Source organism: Apostichopus japonicus, chromosome 11, assembly GCF_037975245.1.
Source record: "Apostichopus japonicus isolate 1M-3 chromosome 11, ASM3797524v1, whole genome shotgun sequence".
Lineage (NCBI taxonomy): Eukaryota > Metazoa > Echinodermata > Holothuroidea > Aspidochirotida > Stichopodidae > Apostichopus > Apostichopus japonicus.
The window spans coordinates 3,886,310-3,903,772 of record NC_092571.1 but is presented as its reverse complement, the minus strand read 5'-3'; the positions used below and the strand labels follow the sequence as shown (position 1 = coordinate 3,903,772).

At 38.3% G+C, this 17,463-nt stretch overlaps 2 protein-coding genes across 3 annotated transcripts in view; both read right to left on the bottom strand.

Annotated features, from left to right (window-relative positions):
• The window catches only part of LOC139975801 (uncharacterized), a 218,521-nt gene that overhangs the window by 21,937 nt on the left and 179,121 nt on the right, over positions 1-17,463 (bottom strand). The gene's annotated exons all lie outside the window — the stretch shown is intronic.
• On the bottom strand, positions 870-16,991 carry LOC139975795 (sulfoquinovosidase-like). 2 transcript variants are annotated; one of them, XM_071983976.1, is made up of 6 exons: positions 14,730-16,991; positions 10,860-11,048; positions 10,255-10,459; positions 9,782-9,963; positions 5,937-7,161; positions 870-3,522 (listed from the first exon to the last, which is right to left on the bottom strand). In XM_071983976.1, exons 1-6 carry the CDS (start codon positions 14,733-14,735, stop codon positions 3,392-3,394), a joined length of 1,938 nt encoding a protein of 645 aa, XP_071840077.1. In that variant the 5' UTR covers positions 14,736-16,991; the 3' UTR covers positions 870-3,391. The 2 variants fall into 2 exon arrangements, with proteins under 2 accessions (XP_071840077.1, XP_071840078.1); XM_071983977.1 differs by lacking the exon at positions 14,730-16,991 and adding an exon at positions 11,872-11,886.

The following is a 17,463-nucleotide window of genomic DNA, read 5'->3' as shown; positions in this document are numbered from 1 at the left end:
CCTTTTGCCGATACGTTATTGAACATGAAAATTGTATCTTAGATCTATATAACAAAGAAATAAACGAACGGAATATAAATTACGTTTCCTCCTCCTATCGATTTGAAAAGAGGTATTTGAGTCGCCTCTCATAGATTCCGTTGACATCATCACTGCTGTTTGAAAAACTAATATTGCGACACGATATTATGTACGTTGCACCCTATTGGTTGTTGGTTGTTGAGTGCTACTAATATTTCTATAAATATCTCTGTTCCAAACGGCCATGTTTCTACACATACCTCCAAATTAATGATAGCGTCGTAACATCACTTCAGTTTTCTGTTATTTCTGTTAATGCAAGTCCATAATTGTTTTAGGACTTATAATAACTCAACCAAAGAACATTCTCATCCAAAAATCTCTGATACAAATAAACACACTGACCTACCATGCATGGAAGCACACAACATCATCTCCCCACTGTTGGTGGCGGTGATGTGTGTGTGTTTATGAGGGAGGGGATGTCTCTGCTCTGCCGGCTGAAGCGATATTAAATGATTGGTGTTGCAGGACGAAGGTTTGATGGAGGCTGGAGGTGTGGGTAGATGGGTAGGGGCGGATGGGGGCGTGAGAAAGAGGGAAAAGCAAATCCCTCTCGGGGTTATAAAATGCTGTGCGGCGTGCTGTAAAGACGGAGAGGACTTTGGAATGTCCTAGTGATGATGTTATAGTTGTTGGACACTTCCAGCTCAATGGATGGCTGGCAACATTATTGCTTTAGCGGTATTGCGGTTTTCAATAATTTTACAAAACCAATCGAAGATGACTAATAATGAGATAGTAATCGATCGAAGTAAGACATACTTTTTCAATTATTTTCATCATGTGAAGGTCAACAGGGTGAATGAAAATGGAAATTGATTCGATCCTCAACTCCATTCGGTCGCCCGAGAACTCCCCCAAACACCAGTTAGGCCCGTAGAGAGCCAATTCGGACCCCCGGGCGATTATATCACATGTCATCCTTTATGACTTTATCAGTCACTTGGCTGTGTTCCCCTCACAAACACACACACACATACATATATGTAAAGTATGTGAGGTAACCAAGCTCAAGTGTATTTCATGTACAGAGAGATACTTTTTAAGAAAAGTCACCCAGGAAAGAACTTGGGCACGAAAACCAAACTATCGACCGACTTATCCGCTCTCAACCTCAGTCCCCTTGCATCGGGACTGTGACTGTGTTATCATCGTCGGGTATGTATCACCATTCCCCTCGAAAGGGAACAGATAAAAAAAAACAGATATGCTGGTCATGCAAGTATCTGCTTTAATTGTCGTTGTTTTGAGTTGACGGGATTTTAAAATATAACAGACATAAACAAATTGCAAATTACTGAAGACAACATAGCAGTGACTTTGAGTTTCTTGTTAAGTTATATTTGTATAACTTGATGGATTGAGCCACGAATTCTAAACAACTTGGTCCGCTCTCAACCCCCAATCGGAACTGTAACCGTATGGTCATAACGACGCTACATTAAGTGAGTATCACAAGTTCCTTGGAAAAGGGAATAGGTACTACACATTATCCTCAGGTCAAAGGTTGGTGAGCGATCTATTGTGTACTGTTTGCACACGATCTTAGCCAAAAGGCCGAGAAGCGTGATAGAATAATCTAACCGAGTTTCGGATAACCGTATTGAGGTAATCAGTTCACTATGGAACGCCAAATGGTACACAAATGATGTGGTAACGTGATTTAATATCATGATTACAATCATTATGTTATTATATCATAATAATATTAATTATATCATAATTATAATATAAATTTATATGTTAATTTGCAAAAAATACTCTAAGTTTTCATGATTATAATAATATTTTACATGGTGATCATGTTAAAGTCCGCGATAATATTAGGAAGATACACGATGATAATAATAATCATATACACGATGCTATAAAAACTGCTAACGATATCCATATGAACACACATATTATTCACAAGGTGGACATCACGACTCACAACTGATTGTTATGTTTCACTGTTGTCGAGTGTTGTGTGTGTGTGTGTGTGTGTGTGTGACGCGCTTACTCGTATAACCAATAACAACTTACTATAAAGTAGTACTTATTATCCGGTCCACGGCCGGAACAGAATACAATGGGCACACAGTTGTGCTGGCAGCAATCTAGAGGGAATTCTTTACCCTCTAAAAATAATACAAATGTTCAAAATCTCATACATATGCCAACGCATATGCAGACGCAGCGCTTTTCATCGTTTGCAGTTTAGATTATCATCGTGTACGGTACTTTCTTATTACAGTCGTGTAATTTCTTATTATAGACATAGTTTCTTATAATTACCATGTACTTTTGTTATAACAACCGTGTAGACTACATTGCTATTTATTATCGTGTAGTTTCTTATTATCATCGTGTATCTTCTATATATATTATCGTGTTTAATCAGTAAATTGTCGTATAAAATGACTATGTAATCATATATACAATTACATTATCATTATCAGTTGTGGTCCGTTCGCATTAGTGCCTTACAGCCTCATGTGAAGTTATTTGATTGAGAATTCTCGCCTTATTGAAGAAGAAAAAAGGTTCCTTAATGTAATTTGAAATGTGGAAACGTTTTCATGTCGTAATCTCAATACATTCTATCAGGTCGTTATAACTGGGACAATTTTAAAAGTGAAATATTGCTGAACTGTATCAAAAGTCTTTCCCTCGCTACTCCGATCAACCCGCCCAGTACAATTTATTCGCAGAAATTTGTGCGGAGAAACTTGAACTAGACAAAGACACAGAAGATGGGGAAAGATTAAACGTATATCTAACAGTCGATTACTTCACGAAGTTTGAGCTTGAGTGTATTCGATTGGTATGCGAATGGTCCATAACAGTTCAAAGTAGGCAGGTGTCATATGTAGATAAGTATATACTCAATATGTTGATCAAGACACTCGATACGTAGTATAATTTACTCAATACGTAGACAAAGACACCCCAATAAGTAATTTAATATTCTCAATACGAAGGCCTAGACACCCGATGATTTTCATTGCAATCATTATCAAATTTCACCAAGCATTTTACTGCCTCCACTACGTAGCTATTTCTACACACTGAGATGATTAATTGTCCATTTTAACACTTCCTCAATGTCTGTGAAAAAGTAATAGAATCAGAATCTCCAGGAATGTCTTTTTGGCAACTTCTAGCAATTTCAGTAGGCTAAAAAATTGGTCACAATACTGATGACGATTAAAGTTCATGGGTCTGTTGTGATTTTTGTTTAAAAGGTTAAAAAAGCTTACACATGACGAAACATCTACTTTACGACAACAGAAAATAATAGTCCCTGTAGAGTAAGTAAAGTTGTTCATGGAGTCCAAATTTTTCCCACTAGGAAAAACGTAACTATTAGTACAAACTCCGAAGGCATTGAAGCTATTGACGCCATTGATGTGGGGACTGGGTCCATAGTAGTAGTCGGCAGAATAGCAGGAGTGTCTATAAAAGAAGATTAAAAACAGTTTAAACTATGACTAGAGAATGTTGGGAGTTGAAAATATGGTCCATAAATCTTGATAGGCCTACTCAACGAGCGTTATTTTTATAGGCAGTGTAAATAAGATTTTGATAAGACGAGACAATGGTTTTGCAGTATTCTTACAAGATCTAATATGAAACAAACAAAGGCATAGTTTCTCAGTTTATATGGTAAAGCTCTTCGGGGAGAAAATATTTGCAAAGAGATCCTCTTCTGGGTATTTAATTGCTCACACATACATAAGCAGTACATGACAATTCTGAATAAAAGCGTCTGAACTTGATGTTATTCTTTCCCGTACTCTGCCAATGAGAGTGTTTGGAGTACGGATTAAATTTACGCTTGACAACGTTATCGTAAGCCTCAATAGCACGCAAAAAAGCCAGTGTACAAATATATCTTCAATTTTTATACACTACTTAATACAAGAACACGTTTGTTGAATACGTCAACAATTTTTCCACTACTGCAATCAGTTGGACTTATTCATATGATTGTCATACTTTCATAGCAGATACATGTAAACAGGCTATGTCTATTACCTAGTACACAATAACGGTCGTATAGCACTTATCACCGATTTTGGCATTTTGTTGTCTGAAACGAACTACTAAAATAGCGTTCAAACGGAAAATTCAAAGGGATGTTGGTAATTGTGTAACATGTTGTGTAACATGTTACTTTAGAATATAGTACTTACTGCAATTTTTTAACCCGTGTGTTAGTTGTTTTACAATTTCCATGATAACGCGTAAAGCAATTAATCATCCGTTTATCTTTCGGAGACACTGTAAAGCTAAGCTACTCCTTGAAGTTTGAACTTAGCAATTTACCGTCGGTCAAAGTGCTCTTGAGATGTTGATTTTAGTACTGAGAGCAGCTTCGATATATTTGTTACATTTGTCTCACGTATGGCTATTCGATTGCGAGGCTCGCTAATTGTCTGAACAATTTCAAAACCATCATTACATGTATAAAATACAATAAACTAAAGCTTAAAGTCTCAATGTGGGTTTGCTGATGAATTTCGGAAAACAACCTTCCGAGGCAGATTCCTTGTTTCTTATTCTAATGCAATCTGACCGGGTAGGTTTAATGGAGAAAAGCTGTCGCAAAATTTTATTTTCTGTTGCCCTTTTGGCGCAAACGATTTGCCGTCAAATCACTGCGACCGCCCATATCAGTATGTTAATTACAAAAATGTAACCTGCTAAACTCGTATCGTCCACTTTTTATACCCAATATCATGGAAGGAAATGACAAAATTTCGCAAGCTTTATGGGTAAGACTGAAAGAAAGATACTATTAAAATATGGACCTAACACAGGCTAGCACACAGTTCACCGTCGTGAACAAAACAGAGAGATTTGATTGGCGCATGGTCTGTTGGGCAGGCTTGCAAAGTTTGATTGAAGTTTGTAGCATCTACGGACTCGTTAAAAAATCTGGCGAATTTTTATTCAGCCCAAAATGTTTTAAGGACAGATAACTCAATAAAAAAAATAATAATTAATAGAAAATTGCATAGAAAGTGTTATTTTCACTGAGCTTTAAGGCCGAGTAAGCTAGAAAGGTCGAAGTTAAAATTTAGCAACACACATTGAGAGTATAAAATGAGTACATATCCTAGAAGATCCTGGGCCGATTTGAAAGTGGCAAACCGTTCCTTTAGGAAGACATACACCCATCGTCATCAACGTTAAACTGATTAGCATGATAACTGAAATTCCTCAAACTAGCTCTTTCGCTTTATGTTTATAATAAGAATTTCGGCAACAAACAAAGGATTTCTCGTGGCCACCAATGAAATGACTAAAGTTGTTATATTTGTCTTTTCTTATTCATTTGATAGAAGTTGTTTTTGCATTTTTCAGTCAACCAGTTGTTCTTGGGTTGATAAAGGTTCCAGCATGACATTTTGACATCATCTTGTGCCCTCTGAAACCCTATGATTGCCCCGCCCCCCCCCCCCACCCCCACCTCCTCCCATCAAGTGTTTCTGGTATACAATCCAAATAGGAAGTTGGTGTTTCTTACCTGGAAGTGTTCTCGGAGGCCCATTGACGTTGTGTTCACTTCGGGCCTCCTTGGCTTCGAGGGCCCGATGCCAATAATGATATAGTTTAACTTGTTGTGCTTTTCATTAATCACTACTTTAATAGAAGTTGCGGTTGAATTTTTCAGTCAGGTAAAGTATTTAAGTTTACATAATAATGACAATTATTTTATTAAGAACAAAAAGCTTTATATTTCACTGCCTTTTGATGCATCACAAGTTTAATGGAGGCAATCCTAACATATATGAGGACTGCAATGCAGTCAAATCCCCGTGGGGCTTCACAGTTGAGAACAAAAATAAGGAAAATTGACTTACTAGCTGCAACGTTTTGAAAGAATTGCGCATACGTCGAGTCTTTTCGATAAAAGACAGGAATAGTTCCCAATGGAGCATCGACAGTAACATATTCGCCCCCATCATCATAAGCCGTACCATCCCAAAGATAGACCCAGTCATCGGGCGGAAGGTAAAAGGTCCATCTATCACCAGTCTCTGAGGAAGGTAAATAAACCGGTGCTACGAGAATATCCTTCCCCAGTAAATATTGATATTTCATTGAATCATCGAATGACAGAGGGTCATTATCGTAATGAAAGAAAAGAGGTCGTTGTGCTGGATAACCTAATGTATACACCTCTTCCAATACACTTTGCGTATAGTTCCTCATTAGGATATAGATCTCGGTTGCGCGTCCCAGCATCTTCATACTGTGTACACTGGAATAATACTGCCAATTTTCGTCCGGGCGGTTTCCTTCGTGACTTCTCATCATTGGTGTAAAGGCTGCTAGCTCCGCATATCTTAAGAGAAGTTCTTCCGTTCTTATAACACCATATAAAGACGTGTATCCACCAATGTCAAAATGATTCAGTCCATAGCCTGACATCCCCAAAGATAATGTACCCGTTATAACTGAGGCCAAGCCATCTGCTGTGCTAAAGTCGACCAATTGGTCCCCTGACCAAGTCATAACACTGTAGTTTTGAGACCCAGTAAATCCAGCACGCATCCAGAACACTATATCACCTAGTCTGCCCGCCTCTTCCACTGCCTCACGGTTCGCCTTTGCCCAGAGAACAGGCCAAAGGTTGTGCATTTCTTCCCCGGAGACGCCGTTGTCAAAGACTGCCGGAGGAAGGTACTCCCCAAAGTCAGCCATCCAACCGTCGAAGCCAAATTCGATCATGTTGGTTTTTATTTTGGCCTTATACCAATCAAATGCTTCGGGGCTCGTAAGATCAACGATTCCACAGAAGAACTCACCATAATCAATCAAATAAGTTTGGCCTGAACTATTTCGAATCAAATATCCCAAATCTTCTGCCTCGACGAACATGTTACCCTCACGATTCAGATTCGGGTTCATGTAAGCAAACAAGCGTATATTCTCCTCCTCTTTCAACCGAATGATCTCCGTGTCCAGATCAGGATACTGCTCGGGGTCCCATTGCCAATTCCAAAATAGCCGTCGGCCGAACGAGGTTGTGATCCTACCTGCATAGTCCTGGATCCAAAGCCCGGCGACTTTCATTCCCTCGTTCTGAAGGGAAAAAATGATGATCATGATGAAGAAAAGCTTACCTAACAGTGGACCTGTATGTTCAGTGTTATTGTTAGGCGCCACAACATGTGGTGGCACCTACACTATAGACTTGTAATCCCAGCAGAACAAATAATTGTTGGATGCTGAGGTTCCGTCGCGGCTACGGTGCATATTAATATGTTACATAATTATTCAGCTTGATCTTACAAACGTCAGAAAGTCGTTGTCCCGAACACACTTGCAATTTTGAGCTGCAAGTTTAAGTGATCGCGTTGAATACTTATATAAACATATAGGAGAATGTAGAAATCAGCATGTTTATATAAGGCTACTGCGGGAGAACAAACAAAGAATACTAGGAGGTCCTGTATAGAACACCTACCTGGATCAGAAATCAACTGTTGAATCATGCTAAGAACTATACCAATATTCAATGCAAAGACATTCATATATCAATGACAGGAATTTTTGCCAAAGAACATCAAACTTGAGGAGTATACATAACAGTAGGCCTATGCTATTACTGTCACTGTTACGATGAGCTGCCCTCAACAATTAATATGTTCCGTTTTCTTCCAATGCTCTTGGCATACCCAATGACAAGTTTATTTATTTACTTTGTGTTATTCCTGTGGCTGTCGATAATCCTAATGAGGTGAAGGTGGAAGCGGGAAGCAGTCCCCAAGTTAAAATATTGTTCCCGTACACATTTAGTATCACTTTGATACTTTGGTAAGTGGACTTACCTAAACCTACGATCAAGAGATAGATCGAATATTTTAATACAATAGATTATCGGTACTCCCAAAGCGATCACTTCTTTTATTTTGATAATTCAGCGCTTTCGAGAAATGATATTCTTTTCTTGTCTGAGAGTTTCATTCTTGGCGCTTTGTTCTTGTAAAGTATCACACTATTTAGTTCGCTAAATTGTGTAAGAAACGTATTTGACGTTATTTCCCGACCTGATGCACGCTCACATCCGTTGAACCCTAACTAAGAGACACAGGACAATGCAATCATGAAGTTGATCGCATTATGCACACTATTATGGCAATGACCCCGGGCATCCATGAGGCATGAGCCACCACCCACCAGTTAACCACACGTCAGATTCGATGCTCAGAATCCATGAAGTTAGCATGTGTTATGGACCTGATTTTACCAACATAGCTTAATCGATCTCCGTTGACAAGCTTCCAGTGGCGGCGGAACCGGGGGGGCTTGGGGGGGCTCAGCCCCCCCAATGAAAAAGTTGAGGGGGCAAATGCATGATTAGCCCCCCCCCCCCCCAATATTTACCAAGGCTCCGAAACGTGCATCTGCCCATTTTTCAATGCATACTTGTCGATCTGTCCGATGCACACGTATACTATATAGGTGTAATAATTTTAGTAAATGCTGGGGGGACCCTCGGCCCGTTCCCTGGCTATAGACCACATTGTCACCCCAACCGCGTCTTCACGCCCCGTGAAAAGTGGAAGCAGTGAGTACCGGTAAGCGCAAAACAACTTCGTCTTAGGACAATGACTTGCCTCATTTCAGCCAGTTCTCCAACATCCCCTTACTCAGTGGCGGAGCGTCCATACAGTCAGGGGGCAGATGCCCGCCCCCCCCCCCCTGACGGACTCAAATGGACTGCTGGCGCACTTTTCAGCTTTTCACTACTTTTTACTTATTCGCGATTATTGACTATTTTATTGCGCTCTCATCTACCTATTGACATTTGTCATATTCTGTTGGTGTAATTTTCCGACAAAATGGCGACTACACCTATTTATACTCCGTTTATCTACAAATTAGCAAGGCCCGGAAAGGGTCATTTCCTGCAATATATAGAGTATCTTTACTCAAAAATTTTCTGTACGCTCCGCGCCAACCTGTGGTGACGCTCCGCTTAGATAGTGTCGAAAGCCCCCTACAGACCATTCTTGCCCCCCCCCCGACCAATACCCCTAGCTCCGCCACTGCCCTTACTACACTCAAAAACGTCTTTGCGAGTACATTACGAGTAATAGCTACTCTCTTAAAACACCATCGACTATACAAATTACAATGTTTTTACAGACTTTCTCTTTCAATCTGAGAAATTGCAGGCTTGAGACCCATATTTTAGGGCTAGGTATTCGCAGCATAAAACACTCGGGAAGTGCCGTTTCCGGCCATCTGGGGGTTTGAAAAAACCGAAAATTTTCTCGTACGCTCCGCGCCAACCAATGGTGGCGCTCCGCTTAGTTAGTCTCCACACATTAGCCCTCCCCTCCCCCCCAATAATTTTTCCGTTCGGCCGCGCCTGCAAGCTTCGACAACTGTAGATCTATTTTCATACTTCTGAATATGTTTGCGACCCACCGAAAATGTTGGCGACCAACTTTTTGTTCTCGTAGAAGACTCGGTGATGTCATATCTTCTGTGTGAAGGAACATTAAATCTTTGATATATCTTCAATGATATAAGATTTTTCTTAACTGTTTGGAGAAGTTGTTCACATTGATTCATGATGATGCTTGGGTTTATGTCTCCTTTCAGGTTTTTTCTTCCGGCTAACTCTTATAAATTGAAATCTGTACTATGCAACTTCATGACGCAAAGGTATAAGTGATGAATGTTACCTTACCTGAGCTTGCTCAAGATACCCTAGCATTGCTTCTGTACCGCCTTGAACTCCCAAGATGACGCCGTTATACAACCAGTCAGGCAGCTTGGGCTGACGACCAAGGAGCCCAGTCAACTTGGTTAAGAGATCTGGAAATGTAGTTGCCGTTCCAATCACGAGCTGCCCAGGGAATATCTCTGAGTCTAAAAGAGATATACCCAACCTGTAAATAAATTATAAAGTGTTAGATGGGGTAGGGCTACTTTTCTATCAAAAGTGACCTGGAAGACTTGGAGAGGTGGTAACTGTCTGGAAAGAATATTGTTAATAGGGAAATAATATATTTCCATTCGGTGCGTGTGCTGATGTATATATCTTTTGCCAACAACATCATCCTCTTTGTGCCCATACCTTGCCCTGCTGCTATAGGAAACTTGTATCATGCATATTCTTGTCAGAAGGAGCTTTTTCATATGTTCATATTAAAACTATACCTGGTGCATTCCAAATTTCAACCTCGTGGAAACCGTCGTTCCTGAAATCGAGTTGCCCGTTAGTAGAGCTTGTAAAGTGAGCAAAGTATTTCCTGGACGACACAAAGGTTGGTTGAACCCAATAGGTTGAGTAATAGTCTCCCCCAGACCCACTGTCTTGATCCGCTAAGAAGGTCGTGTATGTGCTCTTGTTTCTACCAACTCCCTGAAAAGGTATGAAGTAATATAATATGTATTGGTCCAAACTAGTAAACTAACCTTACAGTTTAGAATAGGTTTGAAATATTGAAAAGGTTGGAATGAGAGGAAAACAAAACTTATCTTTAGATAATCATTATACCAGCAAATCAATGCAATTTGCACTGTTTATTTGGTAATTTTTAAGGTGTTTGTTTGGCATCTTAATGAAACAGCCAAACAGGGGACAATCGGATCAGAATTGTGTCTCGAAAACGATACTTAGGAATTGAATGCAAAGCTCACTAGGATGTTTAGAATATGATCATTTCTCTCACCTTTTAGCCAAAACAAAATTCCCCTTACTATCATTTTAATCCACGATGATGCATGTTTTTGTTTGTAATGTAAAATTTTAAAATTTGCACCTGTTCCTGTAGCCAAAGTGGATAATTCCTCCCGTTTAGATCAACGTATGAAAATTGTTCACCACCGCCATAAACATGTTCGTCACTTCCGGTTGACATGATTCGGAACCAGAAGCGGTTGAAGTTACTCGAGGCTTGTGTAAGGGTTATATACGTCAAACCGCCAGCGTCTGTGATTAAAACAGTCACCTGTAAGAGAATAAGACAGCTGATACCGTATTCCAAAAATAGATGCATAATTTATGCATATACAACAAGTGGGGGCCTATGAATTTCCAGGGTTTGGATCATACCATACTACTGATGTTGGGGAGTAGTGTACAGTAGCTGGTATAATGTCAGCACCTGATTGACACTTCGCTAAATGAAGTTAAGGGAATAATGTAACTTAAAAACGTGTGAGCTGTGGGTAATTGAGGTGTTGAAGGATGCAGAAGCATGTGTATATGACGTGACCTATAACGTCATACATCACGTGAGGGTTATAAAATTATGTTGTTTAATCAAGATGAATACTCGATGGTAAAATAAGTTGAATCAATTGTAGGAATAAACAGCACGTCCACGTGCACGATTCCAATGATAACTCCGATCTGATAAACCTGGGCGATCACGTCAAATTCGTCCTAGATCGCTGATGGAGATTACTATGATGTAATTTACTGATCATTGGCTGAAATACGCACATCCCTAAAAGCTTTACTATTAATTAGCGCATTGTTTCAAGTAACCAATTATAAAAAGAAGCAAAGAAAAGTATGCTTCGCCTACCTGCGTGCTTGTATAGTTCGAACACATGCGTTCTAAAATCTACAAACAAAAACGTAAACTTTCTCCTTATCATCGAGCTCGAGAGCGTGAAATATGTCGAATATCGATATAGTTGCTATAAGAGATTAATAATTAAGGGTAATTTACTATATTCCATACTATTAGATGAAATTATACTTTATAACCGTATATGAAGTTAATATTGAACCGTTATGTTCATTGTCTAAAATGGCTCACTTACTCTAGCTGATAATAAATAAACAGTAAATTTATCGAAAATGACGTCATTCCTCGATCCGATGTTTGTTCATTGTCATTGGATATGTTAAAGTCTTCATCTGAATCTCCGATTCAACTCATTGACATGTTCGCGACTGGATTCAAGTGAATATAGCTGTAATCATTGTGTTATTTTAATGGTTAACATTTCCGCAAGTCCGAGTTTCGTCACCTTCAGTATTACTCGAGCTATGACTCGTTACAAAACAGGCACAACATTATAATTACGCGGGAGTAGGGGGGGCATCGAAGTCTGATGGGCCCTTGGGGATAGTTATGTCAACGGACCCCAAGTTTTGCCCTTTCCGTATATAATTATCTTTTGAGAATGGAAATGCACTATATACTTATTACATTTGCCCATTCCCGTCCATTTTCAATGTTTTCCTGGGCCACTGATTGACCTCGGGTTGTAGCCTCCCTTGCCAGGCATGCAGGCAAGGGGCCACCGATTAAAATAGAAGGGTCTGGCTGACTTGCTCAGTCACTAGAACCTATAGCCTGGTGGTTTATATTCTACTATAAATGACAAGACAACAAACATGTGAACGCCATGCGCATGCTCTTCTCTACACTGATTACCTAATTAACATAATAATGGGAAATTAAATATCATGACTTCAAATGTCGAATAATGATATCATTTATAATTATTTATGCCATTCAAACCAGTTTATACTACTTTAAAGCTGTTCTCTATCGATGTAGCACAGGCAAGAGTCGCCATTTTGTTATAAAGCCTTGCGCTATTATAGCTCAGTTCTGTAACCTCCATGAATGTATATTTTCATTATATTTGTTACAAGATATATCTGTCTGTCGAAAACCGCCAAACATATTATTTTGCAATTATGGCATTTTTGCAAAGATTGACTGGAGGTTTATTTTAAATCAAGAACGTTAAACATTGGCAATTGATAGAGTCCTCCAATGATAGTGAGAAAATGCACCTCGCTTTCACATTTGCGTGGTGTAATCATGTCACCAAGTATAAAAGTTATAATTATGGACGAAAGATTTGTCGGTTTTACCGAGAGAGATTAAAGTTGACATTGGGCAGTGCAGAATGATATGCGAGTTTTAGCTCAAGGAGCGTGCGAAAAATTCACATGATCTGTTTTTACAACTCGGCCGTTTTCATCGAGGATTATGAAAACTTCCGACAACGCTGATAATGGTGGATAAGGTATGAAAGGCTGCATTGAGCTATAAAAACTGTTTGCTTTTTTGTGAGGTTTCAAAGTTCATTGTATTTCTCGGCGATTACTAAGATTTCTGTTGACACTATAGCAGCAAGTTCACAGTACAGACAGTATAGTCGTTAAAGTGGCTTGCGAAAGATAAAACAATGCATCTGTCTCAAAACTCTTATAAAGTATATAGTTATCTAAAATCACTTAAAAACTATCATGAGTGGCATTGCTATAACCACGCTGAAAGTGCAATATAACTTACATATATTGTTATATTGCTTGTGCGTGAAATACAACATACTATAAATTACAAATTATAAAAAATAATATACTGGAAAGGAAATTAGCGAATGCTGCGGGCTTTCATTTTCTGTTGGCTTAGCAGATAGCATCAGCGGTGTATGCTATTTAATTAACGCTATAAATGAAATCCGTAATTCTTATTTCCACCCGGTAGAAAAGGTCTTTATTTCATCGAGGGATTGAGCTGATGAGAATATATGTATGTGCACCACGGGTGCTTGCATTGTTTCTTACACATTCTTTGCCTACAGTTGCACCCCTGTTGAAGTTTCTGTAATGTAAGCGATCATGCCCTCGTATACAAAGTCATTAAATTATCCTAAACCTATAACACTCTAAACATAATTGCTAACAGAACAATAAAAACAATGTGTTCAACATTAATTCACACATTGTTCTAAACGTTAGATATGGCCATAGTTTTAGAATGTTGTGAAACCATTTTATTGTCTTTTTGTTCAGTTTCCTATCAGTATTGCGTTATTTCTAATATCATGATAATGACGGGAATTTAAACAACGAAAAGCTATCTGATTGAATTGATCAAGGATCGCTTACTTCCAGACAAGAGTTGATTTACAACCAATGTCATTACTAAGAGATTGCAATATAACATAAAATAACAACACACATAACATAACAGGTTAAAGGGCCAAGAAGGGCACACCCTGGTGGAAATTCCAGTTGAACTTTTGAACTGGGTTCAACTGGAATTTTCTATACGGAAATTGGCCCAAATTTGAACTTTTTCCAACTGGTTCAACTATGTTTTACTGGGTTCAACTATGCTTACTGGGTCCAACTATGTTTTACTGGGTTCAACTATGTTTTACTGGGTCCAACTGGTTCAACTATGTTTTACTGGGTCAACTATATTTTACTGGGTTCAACTATGTTTTACTGGGTCCACTATGTTTTACTGGGTTCAACTGGGTCAACTATATTTTGCTAGGTTAAACTGGGTGAACTATGTTTTACTGCTTATATTTTTAAGTAGTTTGAACTGGGTTTCTCAACTGGTGTTATCTACACTTATATAACAGTAACACCACACTATAAGAAGTTTTTTAACAGTAGATTTTTTAACTTTTTTTTTCATTTTTTAACAGTAGATCTATACTGTATGTGAGGGTGTTAGCCACTGAAAATAAATGTTTGTTCTTGATCAGAGAACTCTGGGTTTGGTGTGATGACCTAACACAGAACAAGACACATAAAAAATGGAGAAATCAACTGGATTGGATCAAAAGAAATAATAATTATGAATAACAAACAGTTTACAGCTGATCTGGGCCCCGTCAAAGAATTAAATGAAACAACTTACAGTCATGAGGTGTGCACCCAAAATGTAAAGAAATACATTTAATTTAAAAGTCTGTTCTGGTGAGTTGGCCTGCTGGTGACATTGAAGTATTCTACGACCTCAGATCTTCCACGACATCAGATATTCTACGACATCAGTATAGTTGAACCCAATAAATGGTATTATGAATGTCCGATCCCATCAAAAAAAGTATCCTTTAATTTATATGTGTTCCAGGGTATCCTTTCAGTAAAATAATGTCAATATCCTTTGTAGTAAAATAATGTCCTTTATAAGTGATGGTGTCCTGGAATATCCTTTATTGTAAAATAATATCCTTTATAGTAAATAGTATCCTTTATAATAAATAGTGTCCCAGACTGTCAGTTGAATATCACAACTTCCATAAAATAATTAGGACTACAGTAAACTGAACTATGTAAATTAAGGTTTAAAAGAAACTATCCAGCCATTAAACTATCTTTCTCTTCTTTTACAACTGCCTTGCTCAGATTCTCATAGCCAACTGCCAAATCCCTTTACCCTCACTTAACTCCTTTGTTCCTAAAATATAAACACACAGACCCCATTTCCTGTGAGGGCTAATTTCCAGGAAGAACAAGATAGTTGCCTAGCAACCCAGAAGAGAGACAGAACTTTGTTATTAAATCAACCCTTATGCTGCCACAAGACAACATACAAATATACTGTACAAATGTATAGCCCTCTGTACAGTGAGCACTGCACTAATAAATAAGTAAAACTATGGTACAAAACAAAACTTTATGTAAGAGCTGACCATCTTACACTGTACAAATGAAGCCTCACTTTAAATTAGATTGATAGTTTAATCATATCTTCATAATGTTCAGTGTAGGGCATCCTCACATTTGTAGCATATACGTGTATGCTTTGAACTTCACTAGGCTAATGACTTTTGCAAAGTATGTTATTATGCCAGCAATAGGACACTTCATGTTTGAAGCAACAATCAAGGCAATTGCGTAAATTTTGAAAATTGCTATAATGTTTGCTAGTTGACGATAACTTTCCTAAAATCATGCGGCTAAATATAGGTGTTAACTTGAGTATAACTAGGTAAGGCCCCTATAAGCTAGGCAACTATAACGTTAGGATATGTCTAACGTTAGCAATTGTACCATGTGGTATACCTAGTAGGGAACCGGTTTGTTAGGCCTAGCCTATACTATAGTCCTAGGTCGATATATATAAAGTTTCTGTTCAATTCAAATATTTATGATAAAGAGCACGTTTACAATCAACTATAATGTTACAAGTATGTGTCAATAATATAAAGATACTGCAAGATCACAAAGGAGGGAACTTAGCCGCGGTAATAATTTAAAATTGTTGGCAAAATCGGTTACAAATGCGATTATTCTGCAAAGCTTCTGTTGGCGTATGTGGTTTGCGGATTCGGAATTTATAAATTTAGCGCTAACGCAAGGGACAAATGTCAAAGTTCAAATTTAGTCGGATCATACTATTTTGCACTAGGAAGGCATTTTGCCTACCAATTGTTCAAATCGACGAACAAAGTATAACATATTTTTTTCAAATTTATTATATGGTAAATATTTCGTATTTTTAATCATTGCGGTACAAAAACGTAATCGTTTAATCATAACTGTGATAAATATGACAAAGATTTATTGTACACCCCTCATAAGTTGGCTAATTTAGCATTTTCAATTTATCACGATACGGTTACTGCTTACGAACTTACATTATAATATTCTTGATAATTACGCCTAAAATAAAAGCAGTCAACATAGTCCAAACCCAGTTGGGCCAGTGGGAAACCTAGTTCAACCCCAACTGGGCAAGCTCACCAGTAAACATAGTTCAAACACAGTTGGGCTTGTGCAAACCAGTGAAACCCAGTTTAAACCCCAGCTGGGTCAGTTCACCAGCCAATAATCCAAACCCAGTTGGGCCAGTGCAAAACCAGTTGAAACCCAGTTCAATCCCAACAGGGCAAGTTCACCAGTCAACATAGTTCAAACCCAGTTGGGCTAGTGCAAAAACCAGTGAAACATAGTTGAAGCCCAACTGGATCAGTTCAAACATAGTTCAAACTCAGTTGGGTCTGAACAAACCCAGTTGAACATTGTGTAAACCCAGTTGAACCTAGCTCATGTTCAGCATAGCCCAGTTGGAACCCAGTAAGACCCAGTTAAATACAGTTAAAAACCAGTTAGACATAGTAGGCCCTAGTAGAACCTAGTTGATTTTTTAACTGGGTTCTACTGGAATTTCTACCAGGGCATACCCCATGGAACGCCAAGCATAGAAACCTCGGCACAGGGATAAACAAAAACATAAAATATTTATATAAAATAAAAAGTAACATCATTAAATATTTATGTAATAACATAAAAATAAAATGTATACTTCTATATATCAAACAAATCATAAGATATATATTATTGTTGACAAAGATTGTTCGCCGGTGGATTTGTTTTGAGAACAAGCTTGCATAAGTCTGTTGAACAAGTTTTGGCTGTCTTATATCATATTCCAACATGTTACGTGTTTATTGGCCAGATCAGTTGCTTGTGTTTCATACAACGGTGAAACACATTTGGCTGTTGTCATGCCCTTTAGTAGATTTGTAAATTACACCTATTAATAATTCAGTGTCCTTTCTACTCTAAGATTGAAAGCCTGTAGGTTGGGTATGGAGTCACAGGGGTCACATCGTTCTACTTTCAGTCCAGCCACAGTTGTCTCA

What these genes read in the sequence shown, in the direction of transcription:
- LOC139975795 (XM_071983976.1), bottom strand. An exon ending in TGAAATTTGGAATGCACCAG is followed by an intron (nt 9,964 to 10,254) that starts GTATAGTTTTAA and finishes TATCTCTTTTAG; the next exon opens with ACTCAGAGATATTCCCTGGG. An exon ending in CTTTCAAAACGTTGCAGCTA is followed by an intron (nt 3,523 to 5,936) that starts GTAAGTCAATTT and finishes CTTCTTTTATAG; the next exon opens with ACACTCCTGCTATTCTGCCG.